This window comes from Musa acuminata, chromosome BXJ2-3, assembly GCF_036884655.1.
Source record: "Musa acuminata AAA Group cultivar baxijiao chromosome BXJ2-3, Cavendish_Baxijiao_AAA, whole genome shotgun sequence".
In the NCBI taxonomy this organism is placed as follows: Eukaryota; Viridiplantae; Streptophyta; class Magnoliopsida; order Zingiberales; family Musaceae; genus Musa; species Musa acuminata.
The window spans coordinates 21,641,056-21,663,753 of record NC_088340.1 but is presented as its reverse complement, the minus strand read 5'-3'; the positions used below and the strand labels follow the sequence as shown (position 1 = coordinate 21,663,753).

General features: G+C 42.0%; 1 protein-coding gene across 3 annotated transcripts; it reads right to left on the bottom strand.

The window, feature by feature from the left end:
• Positions 1-5,659: 5,659 nt before the first annotated feature.
• LOC135607500 (SWI/SNF complex subunit SWI3B-like) lies at positions 5,660-21,662 on the bottom strand. 3 transcript variants are annotated; one of them, XM_065099391.1, is made up of 6 exons: positions 21,396-21,662; positions 20,924-21,297; positions 7,246-7,653; positions 6,869-7,022; positions 6,214-6,374; positions 5,660-6,095 (listed from the first exon to the last, which is right to left on the bottom strand). In XM_065099391.1, exons 1-6 carry the CDS (start codon positions 21,616-21,618, stop codon positions 5,901-5,903), a joined length of 1,515 nt encoding a protein of 504 aa, XP_064955463.1. In that variant the 5' UTR covers positions 21,619-21,662; the 3' UTR covers positions 5,660-5,900. The 3 variants fall into 3 exon arrangements, with proteins under 3 accessions (XP_064955463.1, XP_064955464.1, XP_064955465.1); XM_065099392.1 differs by having other exon boundaries at positions 6,214-6,344; positions 21,396-21,661; XM_065099393.1 differs by lacking the exon at positions 5,660-6,095 and having other exon boundaries at positions 6,362-6,414; positions 21,396-21,661.
• Positions 21,663-22,698: the final 1,036 nt, after the last annotated feature.

The window sequence follows — 22,698 nt, the reverse complement described above, 5'->3', positions numbered from 1 at the left end:
TTATGGGCCCAGTCCACCACCACCTCCACTATTAGCTAAAAGGGATGTGTTTATGTAAATTAGTCACGAGTTCGATTTTTTTTTCTTTTTTCCTCTATTTTCTTTTGATTCTTACGTTTCTCTTCTTTTGACATTTTGATTACTTTTAATTTAAATAAGACAAATCTGAAAATGTAATATCAACTGTCTCATGGTTAAGTTGTTAGAACATTGGACTTCAAATCTCGCAGGTACATGATTTTTTTTATTTTTTATATGTTATAAAAAGTCCTTAAAAAACTGTTATTATATTTATATATATATATATATCTTATTTATTCGTTATATTTGAGAACTTTTAAAGAATTTCTCTAAAACCTAATTAATAATAATATATTCAGATTATATAATTCTTCTTTTCTTCCCGACCTCAGGTCGTGCTGCTATCACTATACTAGAAAATCTTCAATATATTAAAATTTTTTATTTTTTTCTCCTTTTTTCCATATATATGATCACTGACTCCTAACACAGTTTTTTTTTTGCTGAAAATGGAGAGTACTCCATTTCAATATCTAGTTTAATCAAAATTAACCCTTCAACGCAAATAATAGTCCGTCAACCAAGAAAAATAATTAGGAAAGGAAGAATTTTTTGGGATGGATAGCCCCCAAAGTATTAAATGCTTAGTTTTCAATTCCAACGCCATGGGTTTTATCTCTGTTTTATTTTATCTCCTTCGATAAATAGACAATATTTCAACGTATAAGGTCAAAATGACAACTTTCCTGTTCATCAACATTCGTTCCTTCGTAGTAACGTTACTGACATCATATATTTGTTAGGATTGAATTTGATACTGAGAGAGGGTGAATTAGTGTTTCGATAAAAAAATTCAATAAATTGAAAACTTTTGTTCGATGAAAAATTATGTCAAAAATGTTGAAAAATAAGTGTAATAAGTAATTAAAGTAAAATTAATGATAATAAAAAATAAAATAGAAATACAAATCAAATCTTATAGTGGTTCGGTCATTGTGACATATGTCCACTCCCGATTTATCATTCGTTGAGGCTATCGACATCCACTAATGATCTTCCTTCAATGGGCGAAAACCAACTACCCTCTTACAACCCTTTTATCCTTTTAACAGGTTTAGGAGATAACTGTGACAACCACTCAACCCTCCCTTAAATAGAAATTACATTTTTAGAGAAGATGAGAGGAACTCTCGAGATTACAACAATGTTTTCCCCAATTTATGTTCTCAGTTCGAAAGTTTACTGAGCAGGGATGAGTGAGATATTTATAGACCCCAAATGGCTTCAAAAGGTAGAGCCAAAATTTAAATCCCAGAGATTTCGGGGTACTGACAGTACCATCGCCTGCCAGTCTGACATTAAGTGGTACCACTACCCAGTCTAGCGGTACTACCGCTTGACACACTAACACTAGGTGGTACCATCGCCTAGTCTAACGATACCACCGCCCGACATAGTCTAGAAGACTGTGTTTGAGTAGTACCATCACCTGACATAGTTTGTCCAGACATAGTCTGGGAGACTATGTTTGGGCGATATCACCACCTAGTTTGGGTAGTACCACCGTTAGACCCTATTATAGAACACTGAATAAGCCAAACAATAGGCTCAATTCAACCCTGATTCAGGCCCAATTGGCTCCTAATTGAGTTAACATTGTTTCACCCCAATACCGACTCAATTAGACCTAAACTAACTCGATCTATATAAATTATTACAAAGCACGAATCATATGTTGTCCGGCATGTTATTGATTTTTGTAGCACTTTGTCCGAGTCTTCGGCGCATCGTCCTCTCCTTTGGCGTATTGCCCAATCGGCATGTTGGCTCCTACAACTTTCGATCTCCTTAGTACAATGTTTGATCCTTCGGCCCAATGCCCGAACTAACGGCATGAAGTCCTTCTATCGACATATCGACCAATCCTCCGGCCCAACGTCCAATCTCCTGACATGTTCAACTCCAGCCAAACATCTGATTCCTCTTGCTTCAATCAATTTGCCTCTCCATGATTAAAGCTAGTCTTGCGTCACTCAAAATGCAGATTAGATCATAAACTCATCAATCGATTTCATCATCAAAATCCAAGATTCAATAATCTCCCCCCTTTTTATAATGATAATCAATTGATGACGGAATTTAAACTAAACTCCCCCTATCAATATGACATAATTTCAATCATAAATTATATGTAATATATCATATTATTACTTACATCATAAGTTCAAGTATTGCATTCAAACCATCATACATAATAAAATTTCATTACCATGATCATCATCATACCTTCTCCCCCTTTGTCATCAACAAAAAAAAGGAAAAGTGCAATTAGCAATTTTTGAAACATGCAAGTTCTACTTCATTATAGAACATGCAAGCTTAGCAAGTTGTAAACATATGCAAGTTTTATAACATACAAGCTACCAACAATTTTGAGTTGTGCAAATTTATAAATTTTTCTTCTTGAGATGTTACTTTTGCTTTTCTTGAGATGTGCAAGTTAGCAAATTCTTCTCCTTGAAATGTGCAAGCTAGCAAGTTTTTATCCTTGAAATGTACAAGCTAAAAATCTTTCTCCCCCTTTATCATTGTCAAAAGGAAGGGGGTAATACAATGTTGTAAGTATTTTTCATTTACATCAATTTTTAAGTCATGACAAATAAGATATCAAGAAAAATTTACATTAATATTTCAATCATAAAAAATGAAAGATCAAATCATGAATACCAAAATACCATGAGTCATTTTTAACATATCTCTTCTTTTGTAAATAGTAGGAATGCTAGGAAATAATCTTGATTCATAAAGAAAACTCAAGTCATAAAAATCGAGAAATCGAGATCATAAAAATCGAGAAACCGAGATCATGTAAATACCAAAACACATAATTTATTTTGATCTTTAGTAAATAGCAAAAAGGAACATAGTAGAATAAAATATCTTGATTCAAGTATAAGAAATCTCAAGTTGTCAAGATCATGATTCATATAATAAAAATGTCAAGTTATAATTCTTAGAATTCACAAGAAAAATCATGATAAAAAAAATCCTCTTAAATAATAAGAAGAAATGATACAAGAACAGATATCTTGATTCATAAAAGATTTCAAGTTATAATTCTGAGGAATCAAGAGAAAAATCATCATTCATTTGTATAATACTTCTCTTTAATAAATAACGAAAAAAAATATTGGAAGATCAAGGATCTTGATTCAAAAAATCTCAAGTATCAAGTTCATGATTCAGATAAAACTCATTCAAATTTAATTTATCAAATCATCAAAATTTTTTTTTAACAGATTCATAAAAATAACATAAATAGATTCATTAATCTCCTTTTGAAAGCTCGATAAAATTTTAGGGATAAAGATATTTTCAAGAATAATGTATTTCCTTTTTTTATGTGTTTCAATTTATGTGATTTATTTCATACAAGTATGTCTTTGTCTTTTATGCTAAACAAAAACATGCATCACCATTTAAAGTCGAAAAATAAGATTTATCACAAAAGTCATCAAGATCAAATCATCATTACTTCAAATCATCATGCATCATTAAATTATCAAGCATAATTTCATTGAACATAAAATATTTTCAATCAAAATCATTTTATCTGTTGTAATAATACATTTTTCTTTTTAAGTGAATCTAACTCTTCATACTTATTGCTTCGATAAAAAATTCAATGATTCAAAAACTTTCATTTCATGAAAACCCATGTCGGAAATGTTGAAGGCGTGCTTGACTTAGAATAAGTGCAATAGGCAATTAAAGCAATATTAATTATAATGAAAAGCAAAATAGAAATACAAACCGAGTTTTATAGTGGTTCGATTGTCGTGACCTACGTCCACTCTCGATTCCTCCTTCGTTGAGGCCATTGGCATCCACTAACAGTCTTCCTTCAATAGGCGAAGACCAAGTACCCTCTTATAACCCTTTTCTCTTTTTCACAGGTTTAGAAGATAACATTTACAACCACTCAACCCTCCCTTAAATAGAAATTACACTTTTAGAGAAGATGAGGGGAACTCTCAAGATTACAATAATGTTTTCAATTTATGTTCTCAGTTCGTGTGTTTACTGAGCAGAGATGAGTGAGATATTTATAGGCCCCAAATGACTTCAAAAGGTGAACCCAAAATTCAAATCTTCGAGATTTCGGGGGTAGCGGTACCATCGCTAGTATTGGGCGGTAGCACCGCTTGCTAGTCTAACACTAGGTGGTACCACCGCCCAATCTGGCGATACTACCGATTGACACACTAACACTTTGGCGGTACCACTGCCCAATCTGGTAGTACCACCGCATGACACAGTCTAGAAGACTGTGTCTGGGTGGTACCATCGCCCAATTTAGCGATAGTACCACCGCTTGACACAATCTAGAAGATTGTGTCTAGGCGGTACCATCACCTAGTCTAGCGGTAGTACCACCGCTTGACACGGTAAGACTATGTCTATGAGGTACCACCACCTAGTCTAGTGGTATCAATTGGCCCCTAATTGAGTTAGCATTGTTTCACCCAAATACCGACTCAATTAGACATAAACTAACTCGATATAAATAAATTATTATAAAGCATGAATTATATATTATCCGACATGTCATTGGTTCTTCCGACGCTTCGTCCGATCTTTCGGTGTATCGTCCTCTCTTTCGACGTATTGCCCAATTGACATGTTAACTCCCGCAACTTTCGATCTCCTTGGCGCAATATCCGATCCTTCGGCCCGATGCCCGAACTCACGACACGAAATCCTTCTGTCGACACGTTGATCGATCCTCCGGCCCGACGTACAATCTTTGGACATGTTCAACTCCGACCCAACATCTGATTCCTCCTATTTCAATCAATTTGCCTTTATCGAAGCTAATCCTGCGTTACTCAGAATGCAGATTAGATCACAAACACATCAATTGATTTTATTTTTAAAATTCAAGATTCAACAATATTCTATGATTTTTAAAGTTTTAAGAGCAGATGGATGTTAATTTTGACTTCAATGAGAAAAAAAAAAAAGAATTAATGTGTGCCCAAAAATTAAAATTTCAAAGGATATTAATATCAAACTTTATTTTTATTAGAGTGAAAAATTAAATTTTTAATTATTTTTTTTGCCATCTTAAGGCACAGTTAACATTATTCACTAAAAATAAAAAATTCTCTCCATACATTCCTCAAAATCAGAGATGTTGGAGGAAATTAATCACAGTTTTGTAAAAAATAAAAACCCTATTTATTTCTCAAGAAGAGATGAAAAATATGTTCAATATTATTTGATTGAATAATTGCCTCAAGTAAATCAAATGACATTTTGTAGGAGCCATTATGCAAAACAAAAAAAAATCAACAGCGCTATACATGCAAAAAGACTATACTTAAAATTGAGATAATTTCTTTATGATTCAAGTTACCAACTACTTTGTAACTCAGTCACCATTGGATTTGAAATAACATTAGATGCTGGTGATATAAGTTTCAGTGGTCTTAAACAACATTATGATTTTTTCCATGAGAATAAGGTTTTTTTTGTGCCTACTCAAAATGAAGCCTTAAAGCCACTGCAAATCTGATGCAAAATGAAAATGTTCATCACAGAGATGGATGTTCTCCTTCCCCTCAAAACACAAAGACACTGGAAGAGAAAATTTGCTGGAACAAGTGATCTGTTCATGCAACTGTTGCAGGAGATCCATGAGTGAGAGACAAAGCAAATAAAAAAAGGAAAGAAAGAGATTTAGTAAGTAGAACACTAAAAGGAACAAGGAACTGCAGATTCACAATGAAACTCTAGTTGGATATCCTACTGCCGTAGAAAATGAGATGAGAGGTTGGATACCATATAATATAAAATATGTAAGATTTGCTTCACAATCAAGGAACATGATTAGTCTGCTTAACCTTCTCCCCTTTCTCATTCCCTTTTGACAAGAGCTGCATCTTATGTTGCATGATGGCTAACTGATCTGCAAAAAGAAGATCTTTCATGTGCCTCAGCTGCAGCCTCTCTTTTTCCAAGAGCAATTCCAACTCCTCAAAGTGTACAATCTTGTCCTGGATTTCCTTCATCTGAACAAGAAAAATGTAAATCATCTTACTGAGCATTATTAGTTGGAGCAGGACAAGACGAACAAACTAAAACAAAACAATAGGTCCTCTAGAAACCTTTAGCCTGATGTTGGATTACCTGAACTTGCACTACGTCAGATAGATATTGCTCTACATCCTGCTCTTCCTTCTTAAGCTGAGACTGTGCCTCTGCCACAGCCTCATTGAGTACATCAGAAGAAGTTTGACCATTTGAAGCAGCAACAGCTTCTACATAGGAAGAAAGTTTAATTCTGTAGCCTTTAACAAATAGGAGAACTGATAAGATTCTCAAATGAGACTGCAACAGCAAAACAGCATACTCAGAAGGCCCACATGAATGTCACAATGCATAATTGAGTTATGATCCGATGATTTATTGAAATATTGAGGAGTTCTCATATATACAAAGTAAAAACTGCATGATATTACTTCATTATCAGGGTAAGCTAATTAACAGTATCAGTTAATACCGCCAAAGTTACAAAAAAAAAACATCAAATTCCCTTGAAACAAATAAAGGGCATCAAACTGTTCATGCCATCACAATAAGTATCATGATCTCAAAATTAGATAAAGCACCAGAATTTTGCATTTGAGAAAAGGACATCATCATACTCTTCATATTATCATAACAACTATCATGATCTCAAAATTCAATGAACAGAATTTTGGACTTGCTAAAAAACAGCTCCCAGTCTACCAAAACGCAATAAAAGAATAATAATCAAAACCTCACTAGATACAGCTTGTACCTTCTTCCTTTGCTCCATTGGAGGCAGCAGACTGAAGCCTATCATCACTTGCACTGATGCCACCAGCTATGTCCACTTTATGCAATGATGAAATGGCAGCTTGAGCCACAGCTTTGGCAACATCTGAACCCACCATTGCAGATAAGAAAGCAACCTGAAAATGCAAAATGGATGTGAGTTTAGGAACAAACAGGAAAAGTGAAATCCGAAGAATTAGTAAGCACCAATTACTTTATGCTCTGAAAAATTTTCATAAGCATTGAGCTGAATAATTTCAAACTGGATCCTGAATGCGCATATTAGCTATTATCTGTATGCATACGAATATGCGAGTTCGTTAAACAAAAAAGATCCTCCATCAAAGTTGACATGCAAACCTGGGCCATGATTGGGTTGCTTGCATCAGCTAGTGGTGTGAGACGCATCCGCTTCGAAAGACTCTGCTCTGGAACATTCTCCCCTTCAGGTACAGTTACTACCTTGTCATTTTTCTGGTGTGGCTTACCATATTCACCAACTTCTTCAGGCCCCAAAAACTGTTCTCCAAAGGGTAACTTGATGAATCTAGCAACACAGTCTATCTCTGATTTGGTACCAACATGCTCTGCCACCTTCTTCCAATCATCACCATACTGCAAAATGGCTTCAAGTAGGTGAATAGTCTCCTTGTCTGTCCAATCTGCCTTTGTTTCTTCAGTGATATCAACCCTTTTGAAATCTGTTGAACTGAGGCCAGGCCTATAGTCACCGCGAACAAAGCATCGTGCACATAGGATAATATCTGCCTGGATATAGCAAAATTTAGCACAATAGTAAAGATTAATTTCTTCTTGCACTAACAAGTGAAAACTGAATACCTAAATATAATATAGACAATGCAGCCATTCCAATTTGTGCATCAAAAGTTTTATATAAATATAAAATTCTGATAATCAGTTCACTGTAAAAATATTCACACAAATTGAAGTCATGGATCCATTTGCGTATGGATATATACCAGCTCCTTTCCTGATTAATGATGACCATAGGCAGCCAAAAACTGCATCCTTCATTGTGTTATTCTTCTCTGTTCCTGATTAATGACCTCATGTTCTCTTCCTTTTTTTTTCCTTGTGCTATTCTTCTTTGTTCCAATAAAATGGATGCTAATTTTTTATTACGTGCCCCAATGTTTCAATTCCTAGACTTTTCTGACCTTAAATTTCATCTTAACTCATCACCCAATATTTTCCTGCATTGCTTAGATGGAATCCCACACTTGTAGGTCATCATGGAACATTGACTGGTTTTATCATAAAAGATTTTTGGACAGATGCAGAGTCAATTATGCACTCTGACTTAAGCTTTGTTATTTTTCAAGAGGCCAAGAAAACCAGTCCTACCTTATCTATACATGCAAATTTTGTTTTAATTCCAGAAATTTTATTGGTGGAAAAAACAACGGATTCAATGAGAATATTCTGAAATGTGATTAACTTTAACATGGCCCTGATCTTAAAGGCCACACGAAGCATACATTAGAAATCATGAATACTTTGATATTTGGTGTAATAGCTGGTCCATGCTGTAAATAGTGCCCTTTTGAAGGAACAAACATTACTTGATGAAGAGTGTTGATCAAATATTGGACGTCTAAGAATTAAAATGCAAGTACAGCTGTACAGGGAAAAGGATTCAGATGTCCTTATACTCAGCAGTTCAAGATCTGCTACCTAAGTGATGAAAAGATCAAGACATCCAAACATTACGGAGTTATGTAAGTACAGGGACAAGGTTGTAGATGCCCAAATCTAAGCCAAGTGAAATAAGCATTTCTTCAAAATGAAATACTGGGATGGTGATAATGTATTCATTTGTAGAAATATGACGAGACATATTCACACCTACCAAGAGACATCAACGTTTATATACTTTTTGAACAACAAATTGAGTTCTAACAATACTAACTCAGCCTATGAAATGGACAGGAAGGAATATGGATTCAAAATTTTGATGAGTTTTTACTCAATTCATTATATTGGAATATGAAATTTAAAGCATTCAAATACCTAAGATCTACCCATTCAACCCTCATCCCCCACAAGGAAATAAAAAAGAAAAGAGAGGAGAAAGAACCCCTGTGGCAATGAGCAACCATGCTCTAAGAAAACAGACAATAGAATTAATTATCTAAAATCAATGGCATTAGAAACTTTCGATATACGCACATCAAAGTTCTTAAACTCAACTGTTGCTCAGTTCATATTCGAAGTTAATCATATGCAAAAAAAGCATGTTCGAATGCATAGTGAGAACCAGTTGGTATAGTCTGATAGAATCCCAGAGGAATTCTATGTAAATTGATCTTTGAGGGGGATCAACCCTTGGAACGCTATAGGGGTTCCACCCTCCTAGAAGTCGGCCAAATGGTTGCAATTGTAGATGAACCTTATTTTCAAAGAGATGGAGGCTACATGCTTATATAGGATTCCAAATCCTAGCCATAGGGGCTGCTTCCTAAGTGAGTCACCCCTTTTGCCCTCAACCCTAATCAACCAGCCTAGTAAAAGGGGGCGGTGGCTAGGAAGCCCAAAGGCCCAAATATAAATCCTAGCCACTCTTCTTTATAGGATAGAGGCGACTAGGTGGGGTTTATTACAATCTCACAAGGTTTTATTAGCTGCTTCTTGGTTGAGTAGGACCCAACCCTGCTAGGGTCCTATCAAACCCGCCCTCTCCAAATCAGCCTTATCCTCAAGGCTAAGGTTCCATGAACTCAGGGAATCGGGTCTTCAGCTCTTCATATGATTCTCATGTGGCGTCTTCAAGTGGTAAATTATTCCAATGCACTAGTACTTCAGTAGAGGGACGTCGACAATGCATCAAGATCCTGTGGTCGAGGATGGCTTGTGGTTGAGCTTGAATAACTCCATCCTTAATGGTGTTGGGCAGTTGGATCTGGGGTGACTCGTGTTCTCCTAACTTGGGCTTCAGGCATGACACATGGAAGACAAGGTGAATTTTGGCATCCTCAAGCAATTTAAGTCTGTACACCACGACTCCAATACGCTTTGTGATCTGATAGGGCCCATAAAAACGTGGGGATAGCTTCATTTAGGCTCGTGTGTTGATGGAGAGTTGCTAGTATAGCTGTAGGCGAAGATAAACCCAATCTCCTATTGGAAATTCTCTTTCGCTTCGTCGTGTGTCGGCTTGCTGCTTCATTCTGACTTGAGCAGAAGAAAGATTATCCTTTACCAGCTGTAGGAGTTTGTCCCTGTCAATTAAATCTTGGTCGACCTGATCTACCTTAGCCAAGCCAATTATATACTTTAGAATCACAGGGGTCGATCGACCATACAGTGCTTCATATGGGGCACATTTTGTAGATGAATGATATGTAGTATTATACCATCATTCGGCCCAGGAAAACCATTTTGCCCACTCCTTTGGCCGATCACTAGCGAAACACCGAAGGTACATCTCTAATCACCTATTCACCACCTCTATTTGGCCGTCAGTTTGTTGATGATATGCTATGCTCATCTTGAGTTTGGTGCCTTGTAACTGAAATAACTCAGTCCAAAATTTACTAGTGAAGATCCTGTCACGATCACTTACAATGGACCTTGGCATCCCATGCAGTTTAACAATATTTTCTATAAAAATCTGGGCAATACTAGCAACAGTGTAGGGATTTCGCACAGCACAAAAATGAGCATATTTCGTAAGTCGATCAACCACCACGAGAATTGTGCTTTTAACTTTGGAAGGTGGCAAACCTGCGATGAAGTCCATGAAGATGTCAGTCCACATCGAGTCCGGTATGGGTAGTGGTTGTAGCTTCCCTGGACTTGCCACTGTTTCACCCTTGTGTTGTTGACATACTTCACATTGTGCCACATATTCAGAAATAATTTTTTTCATCCCTCTCCGATAAAAATTTTGCTTCACTCTTTTGTAGGTTCTTAGAAATCCGGAGTGCCCTGTTGAAGGTGTGGAGTGCATTTCGTGCAAGATGATTTTAATATAAGGGGAGTCGAGTATAAGCGCAATGCGACCTTTGTAGCGTAGATCCTTCAAATCCCAAGTGTAGTGGGCTATTACGCTTGGATCCTCCACCGATTTTTTTATGATGTTGCTGATCTCTGGATCCTTCTTTTATTCCTCCCTAATGTCTTCGAGGAAGCCGGTGGTAGGAAGGGAGATGGTTGAAAATTTAGCTTGCTCAGTTAGCCGTGAGAGTGCATCTGCAACAACGTTTTCTTTCCTCTTTTTGTAAATAATTTCATAATCAAATCCTAGAAGTTTGGTTACCCATTTTTGTTGCTCAGGGGATGATATCTTTTGCTCCAAAAAGTACTTAAGGCTTCTATGGTCGGTTTTAATTTGAAATCGCCGGCCGATCAGGTAAGGTCTCCACCTCATTATTGCGTACACAATGGCGAGCATCTCCTTATCATATATTGACATTTTTTTTTATGGGAGGGAGACAATACCTTGCTGGTGTATGCGAGCGATCGACCATCTTGCATAAGAACGGCTCCAATTCCGACTCCAGATGCATCGGCCTCAATGATGAAGGGTCGGCTGAAATCTAGTAGCGCTAGCACCGGTGTCGTCATGGCTGCCTTAAGTTCGTCGAAGGCAGCGGAGGCTTTGTCCGACCATTGGAAGACGTCTTTTTTCAGTAGAGAAGTGAGAGGTGCACTGATCTTCCCATAGTCCTTCACAAATTTTTGATAGTAGCTCGTTAGTCCAAGGAACCCGCGTAGTAATTTCACGTTTGTAGGTTTCAGCCAGCCTTACATTGCTTCAATTTTTGTTAGGTCTACCGTCACTCCTTCTGATATTATGTGCCTAAGGTACTCTATTTTTTTATGGAGAAAGTTGTATTTTGGCTACTTAACAAAAAGAGTATTCTTCCGAAGGATCGTCAAAACAACCCACAAATGCTGAAAGTGAGTCTCAAGAGAAGGGTCATAAATGAGAATATAATCAAAAAATACCAGCACAAATTTGCGAAAAAAGCTCCGAAAAATATCGTTCATGAGACTTTAGAAGGTTGAAGGAGCATTAGTGAATCCAAAAGGCATTACCAAGAATTCATAATGGTCGTTATGTGTGCGGAATGCAGTTTTTGGAATGTCATCTTCACATACCCGAATTTGGTAGTAACCGGATCGGACGTCCAACTTCGTGAAGACTCGAGATCCTTTTAACTCATCAAGAAGTTCATCCATCACTAGTATTGGGTACATCCGTCAAGTTCAGTAGTCGATGCACATCCGTCAAGTTCCGTCCTTCTTGCGTACAAGTAGCACCGGGGAGGAATAGGGGCTGCAACTTAACCGAATCACCCTTGTTTCAAGCATCTCCTTTACAATCTTTTCAATTTCATCCTTTTGGAGGTGAGGATAACGGTACAGCCGAATGTTCGCTAGTGGCTTGCCCGGAAGAATTGGAATATGATGGTCATGTTGTCGAGTAGAAAGAAGACCACGCGGATCAGTAAAAATGTCGACAAATTCAGAAAGCAATTGGGCGAGATTTTAATCTTCAATTTCTATTTTCTTCCCCTCTGGTTGCTGCTGGAGATGCATCAAAAAGCCACCATTTGTCTTGTGTAAAACGTTCTCCATTCTGTCACGGCCTTAGTTGGAATTGCCTAAGGTGTGAGGCACCCTTGCGGCCAAGACGCGAACTTAGCTTGCGTTGCCTAAGTCGCGCTTCGCCCTTGCGATATTGCTCCGCAAAGATCAGCCCACTCGTAACCTCTCGCAGGTCCCGAAGGACCTATAAAAAAGAAAGTTGATTAGTTCGAAAGAACGAGCGACGGACAAGTCCCGACGTCTCGCGAAAAGAGGGGAAGCTTTACAAGCAATTCAGCGAGCACCTTACGTGCACAAGAGAAAAGAGGGAGAGGGGGAAAACAAGGGCTTTAGAAGGTTGAACGAACAGCTACAAGCCCACAAACAGCTGCTCACCGAGTCCCGGGCGCGACAACAAGTTCCCGTCAAGGCAACGTGCGAACTTGCGAATGAGTGTTCAACGCCCGGTACTATACCGAAGCCCCATCCAGCCCTGTGCCACCCGGGGGGTTCCAAGGGGCTGAGATGGCTGACGTTTTCGTGAGCGGAGGCAGATTCCATAAATAAGCCCACGGCACACGAAAACGAAGCTGTTTTGGGCTGTTTTGGGGTTGTTTTGCTCGGTTCAGTGAGCGATCGCTTTGTAACGCTGCAGCTTGTTCGAACTTACATTTTTACAAGCAAAATGACTCAAAACCAAGGCAAAACAGGCTGCCAAGTAACTGTACATGTAGATAAGAGCGACGAACGGTTTGTTGAACGGAGTTGTTGCGGGTGCACGACGACCGTTTGTGACATTCTCCCCCACTTAAACTGTCGACGCCCTCGTCGACGCTTGTTGGTAGTTGTTGATGATTTCTTCTTCATGTCGCAGGGCGTCTTCAGGCTCCCAACTAGCTTCAGTTCAGGGAAGCTTTCGCCACTTCACCAAGTATTCTGTCTGCTCAGCTCCGTTAGGTAGCTTTATCTTGCGGTCCGCTAGAATGGTTTCAACTCGCTTCTCGTAGGAGGCTGTGATGGGAGGTAGCCGAGTTGAAACACTTCAGGAAGCATCTTGCGGATCCGAGTGGTAGGCTTTTAGGTTGCTAGCGTGAAGAACGTTGTGAATTTTGAACTACGCCGACAGCTGCAACTTGTAAGAGACATTGCCTACCCTGCTGATAATTGGGAAGGGCCCTTCATACTTGCGCACCAATCCTTTGTGGACTTTGTTCCTAAAGAATTGGAGTGATGCTGGTTGGAGCTTTACCAACACCAAATCGCCAACTTTGAACTCTTACGGTCGCCTTCCCAAGTCTGCCCACTTCTTCATCCTTTTTGCCGCCTTCTCCAAGTAAGCCCGCGCAATATCTGCATTTCGATGCCACTCCTTTGCGAAATGGTAGGCTGATGGACTACTCCCGGTATACCCAATGGCCATGGTGTGCGGAGTCGACGGTTGTTGTCCAGTAATGATCTCGAAGGGGCTCTTGTTGGATGCAGAGCTCCGCTGCAAGTTGTAGGAGAATTGGGCAATGTCCAACAGCTTCACCCAATCTCGTTGGTTGGCACTCACGTAGTGCCGAAGATATTGTTCCAGGAGCGAGTTTATCCTTTCAGTCTGGCCATCCGTCTGGGGGTGGAGGCTTGTAGAGAAGTATAACTTTGACCCCAACAATTTGAATAGCTCGGTCCAGAATTGTCCTAGGAACCAAGCGTCTCGATCACTTATGATATTGTGCGGGACTCCCCAATACTTCACCACATCCTTCATTATCAGCTTGGCCGCCTCCTCCGCTGAACAGTGTAGGGGAGCAGTAATGAAAGTTGCATACTTTGAAAACCGATCGACCACCACGAGTATCGATCCGAGTCTCCCTACAAGTGGCAAGCTTGATATGAAGTCCAAGGAAATGCTCTCCCACGGCGTTTCTGGTACGGGCAATGGCTCCAAAAAGTCCCACCGGCTTCCGCTGCTCCACCTTGTCTTGTTGGCAAGTAAGGCATGTTCGAACATATTCCTCCACATCAATCCCCATCTTCGGCAGTAGAAGGCCCTCTCCACGAGAGCCAACATTCTGTGAATGCTTGGGAGTCCAGCCCAAAGGGAATCGTGACACTCTTTTAAGAGTTCACGCCTCAAATTGTCCACTCGGGAAACATAAACCCTATTCCCTTTTGTGTAAACGAGTCCCTCCTGGACCCAAAATCGTCGTACCTTGCCTTCTTTGATGAGCTGCATCAAGATAACTACCTGGGGGTCACTATACAGTCCATCCCTGATCTTGGAAAGGAAGTTGGAGTGCAATTGACTTGCTTGGCCTCCGCCCTCCAATTGTGCGGCATTCACACGCTCCACTTTCCGACTCAATGCATCAGTCACGACATTTGCCTTCCCAGGCTTATACTCCATTGCCATATCAAATTCAGCCAGGAAGTCCTACCATCGTGCCTGCTTTAGGGAGAGCTTCTTCTGAGTTTAGAAATAGCTCAGAGCGATGTTGTCCGTCCTCAGCACAAATCGCGATCCGAGGAGATAGTGTCGCCAAACTCGTAGAGATCACCGCTGTCATCTCCTTCTCATGCACTGGATAACGCCGCTCGGTCTCGTTGAGTTTGCGGCTCTCGTAGGCCACCGGATGACCCTCCTGCATGAGTACTCCCCCAATAGCGAAGTCCGAAGCATCTGTATGGACTTCAAAAGGTTCTCCATAGTCTGGAAATTTGAGCACTGGTTCTTCTATAACGGCAGCTTTCAGATCTTGGAATGCTATTTCACATTTATCAGACCACTTCCAAGGCTGCTCTTTCTTTAGTAACTTCATCAGTGGAGTTGCACGCTTCGAGTACCCCGCTATGAAGCGTCGATAGTAGTTGACGAAACCAAGGAAGGATCTCAACTCTGGCACCTTCTTTGGAGTTCGTCATTCCGCAACCACTTGCACCTTCGACTTATCCATCCGAATGGAGCCATCACCGATTCGATGCCCCAAGAATAAGATCTCAGTTTGAGCAAAGTAGCATTTCTCCCTTTTCACGAACAAAGTGTTCTCCCTGAGAACCTTGAAAATTGTCCGAAGGTGTTTGACGTGCTCCTCGAGCGTTTGATTGTAGACGACGATATCGTCCAAATAGACGACCACGAACTTATCCAAATACTCCTTGAATAGCTGGTTCATAAGAGTGCAGAACATGCCCGGAGCATTGGTTAAGCCGAAAGGCATCACCAAGAACTCAAACGCTCCATACCTGGTCACATAGGTAGTCTTCGCTTCGTCGCCTTCAGCAATACGTACCTGCTAATACCCCGACCGAAGGTCGAGCTTCTAGAAATACTTAGCTTTGCCCAACTGGTCGAACAAGTCCGCGATGAGCGGGATGGGATACTTGTTCTTCACTGTCACTTTGTTAAGGGCTCGGTAGTCGACGCATAATCGGAGGCTCCTATCTTGTTTCTTCTGGAAGAGAACTGGAGCTCCGAAAGATGCTTTAGAGCTACGGATGAGACCACCGCTAAGCAATTCACCTAACTGCTTCCTGAGTTCTGCCAACTCTGGCGAGGACATGCGGTAGGGTGGTCTCGCTGGAGGCTTCACTCCTAGCTCCAGCTCGATGTTATGATCCACGCCCCTGCGTGGTGGAAGAGTCTTCGGCAACTCGGGTGGCATAACGTCATTGAACTCTTTCAGGACGTTCGCCACCACAGCAGGTTCTTGAATGGCCTTCTCGTCAAGTGGCTCTAGCTTCATCGCAGCCATGAAGGTTAATTCACCTTTTCGCACCCCTTTCTTTAGTTGCAACGCCGATATATGTTGCGGTTCCTTGGTTCCTCTCCGAGAGACAAGAACCACGCAGGGATCGTCGCCTCCCATCATACATAGGGAGTTCAAGAACGGCATTGGCACCAACTTCGTTGCGTGCATAAACTCCATTCCAAGAATCACTTGGAAGTCATCCAATGGCACTGCCATCATGTTGGTGTTCCCGCTCCATGTCCCGATTTTGATGGGGACTCCCTTCGCCAACCCGAAGATTCGCTTGGCCTCCGAGTTCACCGCCTTCATTCGACTTGGGCTCTTCTCCAAGATCAACCCAAGTCGCTTTGCTTCTCGATCGGCTATAAAGTTGTGGGTAACGCCCATGTCCACCATTGCACGAGTTGTTTGGCCATTGAGCTTGATGTCAACATACATTAGCTCGCCACTTCCTGTTTTTTGTTGCCTTGTCTTCGGGTTCTCCCCCACTTGACCCCGTAGGGCGTTCAACAAACGCATGGCTCCCATCCGGGGTCCTTGCAACTCCTCATCATCGCTGCTGGCTTCAGAACTACTCGAACTAAGGGCGATAGCCTTGCCCTTGTCCGATTTGGGACGGTGGATGGAAGCTGTTAGCGCATTGAGTGCCTGTTTTTGTGGGCACTCCCTCACTATGTATGGCCCTCCACACAAGAAGCATCCGCCAGGTTTCGGAGCCTTGCCTTTCGGGCTTGGCCCCTTGTGGGAACTCTTCTTCTTTTGTTCGCCCCCAAGCTCCTTCCCTCGAGAGTGTTTTGGAGGGCGATTACCTGAAGATTATTTCCTTCTCCCTGGGTCTTCAGAGGAAACAAAGTCGATGAGCCTTTCTGCAACAGCAATTGCCCCGACCACATCGGTGACATTCCTTCGATTTAGTTCCTGTTGAGCCCATGGCTTCAAACCATCGAGGAAGCTGAACAACTTGTCCTTCTCGGACATGTCCTGTATGTCCAGCATTAGTGCAGAAAATTATTTCACATAGTCTCGAATGGTGGAACTCTGGCGGAGTTGTCACAACTTTCTTCTTGCAACAAACTCTGTGTTCTCAGGTAGGAACTGAGTTCTCAACTCCCGCTTCAAGTCTTCCCATGCGTCAACCCGACACCGACCTTGTTGGATCTCCTCCCAACGGGTTCGCCACCAAAGTTTCGCATCTCCGTTCAGATACATTGTTGCTATAGAAACTTTGGTATTGTTCCATGTCGAACAGAAAATTCTCGAACTCTTTGACATCTCGGGCCCCTCCATAACCATGAGGCTCGGGTGCCCTCAAGTTTTGTGGTGGTGCAACGCGGGTGTTGCTTCCTCCCGCATTTAGTGCCCGTGTGAGCATGGCCACCTTTAAAGTGAGTTCCGCCACGACATCCTGTAAGTGTTGCACGGAGTCTTTGGTGTCATCAGACAGTCGGTCGACTAGGGCCTCGACCTTGTCGATCCTGGACTCCGCTTCCTCTTGCGAGCTCTCTACCCCAACAAGCCTTTGTTAGCCATTGTAGAGTTCCTCCACACTCGTTTCAAGAACATCCAAGCGGGTTTCCGCCGTTGTGAGTCTCTCCTTGTGACTCTTTTTCCCAGTTGGCGCTCCAGATTACGCCTCCTCTGCTCGCGGAGAGTAGCCAACTTCTCGCTCATCATGTTCGATGTCGCGCTCCTCTTGAGCGGCTCCAACAGCATGAGAGCGAGTGTGCACATGCAGCCCACCTGCGGCTGCTTGGGGCAAGGGTCCGGCTTGCCCCATCTTGTTGGATTCGCCACGATGCTTTACCATGGCGAAGTTGCGAAGTTCCTTCGTTGCTCGCTCGAAGTGCTTGCCCGCTCTGATACCACAATGTCACGGCCTTAGCTGGAATTGCCTAAGCCGTGAGGCACCCTTGCGGCCAAGACGCGAACTTAGCTTGCGTTGCCGAAGTCGCGCTTCGCCCTTGCGATATTGCTCCGCAAAGATCAGCCCACTCGTAACCTCTCGCAGGTCCCGAAGGACTTGTAAAAAAGAAAGTTGATTAGTTCGAAAGAACGAGCGATGGACAAGTCCCGACGTCTCGCGAAAAGAGTGGAAGCTTTACAAGCAATTCAGCGAGCACCTTGCGTGCACAAGAGAAAAGAGGGAGAGGGGGAAAACAAGGGCTTTAGAAGGTTAAACGAACAATTGCAAGCCCATAAATAGCTGCTCACCGAGTCCCGGGCGCGACAACAAGTTCCCGTCAAGGCAACGTGCGAACTTACGAATGAGTGTTCAACGCCCGGTACTATACCGAAGCCCCATCCAGCCCTGTGCCACCCGAGGGGTTCTAAGGGACTGAGATGGCTGACGTTTTGGTGAGCGGAGGCAGATTCCAGAAATCAGCCCGCGGCACACGAAAACGGAGCTGTTTTGGCCTGTTTTGCTCGGTTCGGTGAGCGGTCGCTTTGTAACACTGTAGCTTGTTCGAACTTACATTTTTACAAGCAAAATGACTCAAAACCAAGGCAAAACAGGCTGCCAAGTAACTGTACATGTAGATGAGAGCGACGAACGGTTCGTTGAACGGAGTTGTTGCGGGTGCGCGACGACCGTTCGTGACAATTCGTTGGGTCGAAACGGTGGTTACGTTGCTTCCGCGCTTCCCACGTAGGATGATCTGTTTGCCTTTGCAGTATAATTTCATAATTAATTTAAAAAAATTCCAAGAGACATCACCTAACGTTGTCAGCCATTTTATGCCAAGCACGGCCTCATAGTCATCAATTGGTCGGAGGAAGAAGTCGATGATAATTTCTTGGTCCTGCAGTAATAGTTTCACCTGCGAACATCTTTAGTCGCACTTTAGGATTCTATCGTCGGCGACCTTTACGTCGAGCTTACTGCAACCTTCGATGTGGAGCGCCATCCGAGCAGCAACCTTATTGTTTATGAAGTTATTAATGGTGCTCGTGTCGATGAGAACAGTGATCGGTTGTTGTTTGAGAAGGCCTCCAACTTTCATCGTTTATAGGTTTGAGTAGCCAGCTAGCGCGTGTACCATAAAGTCAGTCAGTTGTGGCTCTTCTTCCGCATCTTCTTTATGTTCAAGGCTCTCTTCTAGATATTCAATGACCTCTTCTTCTACTGGTTCAATCACAAGAAGTCTTCCTTTTTTACAACGATACTTGCGGCTCCACAGCTCGTCACAATGCCAACATAACCCCTTCGCAGATCGCTCCCGAAGCTCTTCTCTTGTCAACCTTTTTGGTGCAGGGGCTCGGTTGACGGTAGGGGGGCTGAGGGCTTCGGTATTGCTGGTCGTGGGGCGACCCTAGTCCTCCGGACTTCATGGTTCAATCGCTCCTCTTGAAGTCATGCGAAAGAGATGGCTGTCATAAGCGTGTACGGTTGTCGTGCTTTAACTTCTCCCCAGATCTCCAATAAAGGTCTCCAATAGTTGTTTTCAGATCAATCACGAGTTTGATTAGATAACCTTTCAAACATGGTTTGTTACTCCTGAATGATGAAAGTTTGTCGAATCTTTGCTAGTTGTCCGTCAATGTTCTCGTAATCGGTTGGTCTGAAGTGGATCAATAGTCCTTCTTTAAATTGTCGCCATAAGAGGACTCTATGAGTGTGTTCAAACCAGTCAAACCACTGTACGACATCCCCTTCAAGATGTATAGTAGCAATTTCCACCATAAATGCGTCCACGATTTTGTGGTACCGAAAATATCGCTCCGCACGTGAGATCCAACCAATTGGGTCTCCTTCCCATCTAGGTAAGTCCACCCTCATGCGTGGATAGTAGGGATCGATCATAGAGCCTCCCCTCTCTTGGAAATCATCTCTTCGGTCAGAGCTCTCTCTTTGATGTGATTTCTTCGGGCTTGGTGGTCGGCCCAAACTGAGTTCGGTAAAGAGAGTCTGAATCTTATGTTTCATTCGTGTCTTAAAGGCTTCGAATTTAGTATTGATTGCCTCCTCATATATCATAGTATATGCCCCAAAATCTGTAATGTTAAGATCCCTTTTTTGTTGTCGGGTTAAAGGCATGTATCGATTGAGAGAAATGGTGGTCGAACAGGTTAGTGGATTAGTGGACGTGGGCTGCGGTTTAGGCTTGTTTTGTGACTGTTTTAGGTGCGGTTTGAGGGTATGATTTGGTGGAGTTTAAGGGCTATGATGGTAATAGATTGACGATGGAGATGACGACATCAAGAGCAATTATTAGAATTGCTTGGCTGGCGGTGAAAAACAAAGGTGGCAGCAAAAGCAACAAGATCGCTGCTCTGATACCAGATGATAGAACCCCAAAGGAATTCTATGTAAATTGATCTTTGAAGGGGATCAATCCTTGAAACGCTATAAGGGTTCCACCCTCCTAGAAGTCGACCAAATGATTGCAATTGTAGATGAATCTTGTTTTCAAAGAGATGAAGGTTACATACTTATATAGGGCTCTAAACCCAAGCCCTAAGAGCTGCTTCCTAAGTGAGTTACCTCTTTTGCCATCAACCCTAACCAACCAGCCCAGTAAAAAGGGGCAACGGCTAGAAAGCCCAAAGGCCCAAATATAAACCCTAGCCACTCTTCTTTATAGGATAGAGACGGCTAGGTAGGGTTTATTAGAATCTCACAAGGTTTTATTAATTGCTTCTTGATTGAATATGACCCAACCCTGCTAGGGTCCTATCATAGTCCTCGTCCAACTAAGTATTAGAAAGAGTACAAATGAAAGGTCCTCGGTCTTGGTGATCAATCAGCATACCTTATCCGTGGTGAAGCATGCCATGTTACAAGAGGATTTGCAATGGGAACAGATCCTCCTAGGAGTTTCCTTCTTCTCCGAATCATCGCCCATTTCCCCCTTCTTCGCGCTCGGCTTGGCCAAGGGCGTGTAGTTGATCAGGCCCCACTCTTCTAGGAAATCAAACACCCTACGGATCGACCCGACATCCCCGACCAACCCCCGCCGGGCGTCGGTGAACGTGATCTTCCTCGACGGGTTCCCCCTGAACCGTCTAATAATCGAGTCCCTGTAGTACTTGTACACCCCGGGGTTCTTGGAAGCCGACTTCCCGTCGAAGAACTCCGATAGGACCCTGCGCTCGGTGTCGTGGATCTGGTCCCAAGAGAACCACCCTAGGCGAAGAGGAAACGAACCAAGTTAGAGTTTTTGGGGGCAGAAGAGCCACCATGTGGAAGGTGAAAGCTAGGGCTTTGGTTGGTTGTCGACAGACCGGAGCAGCTGGGGATGGTGATGGTGTACGAGGCGGCAACCGCAGCGGGAGACGGTTCCAGCGGGATGGAACTGACTGAGGCGGGGGGATCTCGGGGCTCGGCAACCGGAACCTCGGATTTGACGGCGGCGACAGGCAGAGGCTGGGGGAGTTGCTGGGGCCGAGGGGGGTTCGGCGGCGAGAGAACGGGGGCCTGCGCAGGCGGTGGCGACGACGAAGCCATGACGCCGGAGAGGGCAATGTCTTTTCTTCGCCCCCCTATTGGAGCTATAAATTCCGAGCAATGCCCGCATAATTAACCGCGTGCGATCTGTCACCATCTTGGGGAAATCCGGATCCGGGTACGAGCTCATCCCAGATCCGGACCCGGTCCGGGGAGGGACAACGATTAAGCAATTGAACCCGGCCCGGGCCGGGATTTCGTTCCGGATCGAGCGGAATGATTAGTGATGAGAAAAAAAAGAAAGCAATAACAAATACAACGTTTGACAAAATTAGTCAAATTATAAATTATTAAAGCAGAATTTGGTAGTTGGTGATGCCGAGGATTCGAAGCTTATCTTGATTTCAGTCCGAATCTATCATAATCTTGATAGATGAGTGATTTGGAAAAGGATCCTAAAAATTTATATGTTGAGGATATATACGTTTAAAATCTATCCGATATTTAAATTAATAACTCTGAAAAAAAAAGTAAGCTAGGATTTGAAGGATCTAAAGAGCTCTATGTGAGTTAATATATCTAGCCTTTCTACATAGGCTTTAATAATCATCGGGATTAAATGAGAGTTGATTTGTAAGAGGATTTTGTGATATTATCAATCATTACTTCGACTTGAGGAGTCATAAACTGTTGGACATTATAATTAATATCATCATATCAATTATATGGGCCACTCATTTTAGGTGTCACGCTAACGATGCATTGGAATAGGATTTGACATATTATTGGATTGTCCACGTATCACATCCTCATATCACAAATGAAATTAAACCAATTAATATGATAAAAATATATAGAGAGAGACTTACATTTAAATATTAATAAGATATGTAGAGTTATATAGTGACACATGAATACATCAATTTTCCTACCTTGGCATATCTATTTTGGCATATGATATATCTCTCTCAGCATGTTGGTGTCTTCACCTAGCTTCCCATAATTTTTTTTTATTTAGACATGTTCCTCATGTCCTGTATTAATACAAATTAACTCGTACACCAAGAAGATCGTATCTTGCATAAATTTATACTCAAAAATATATTATGTATATAATTTTTTTCAATATAATTTCACAAA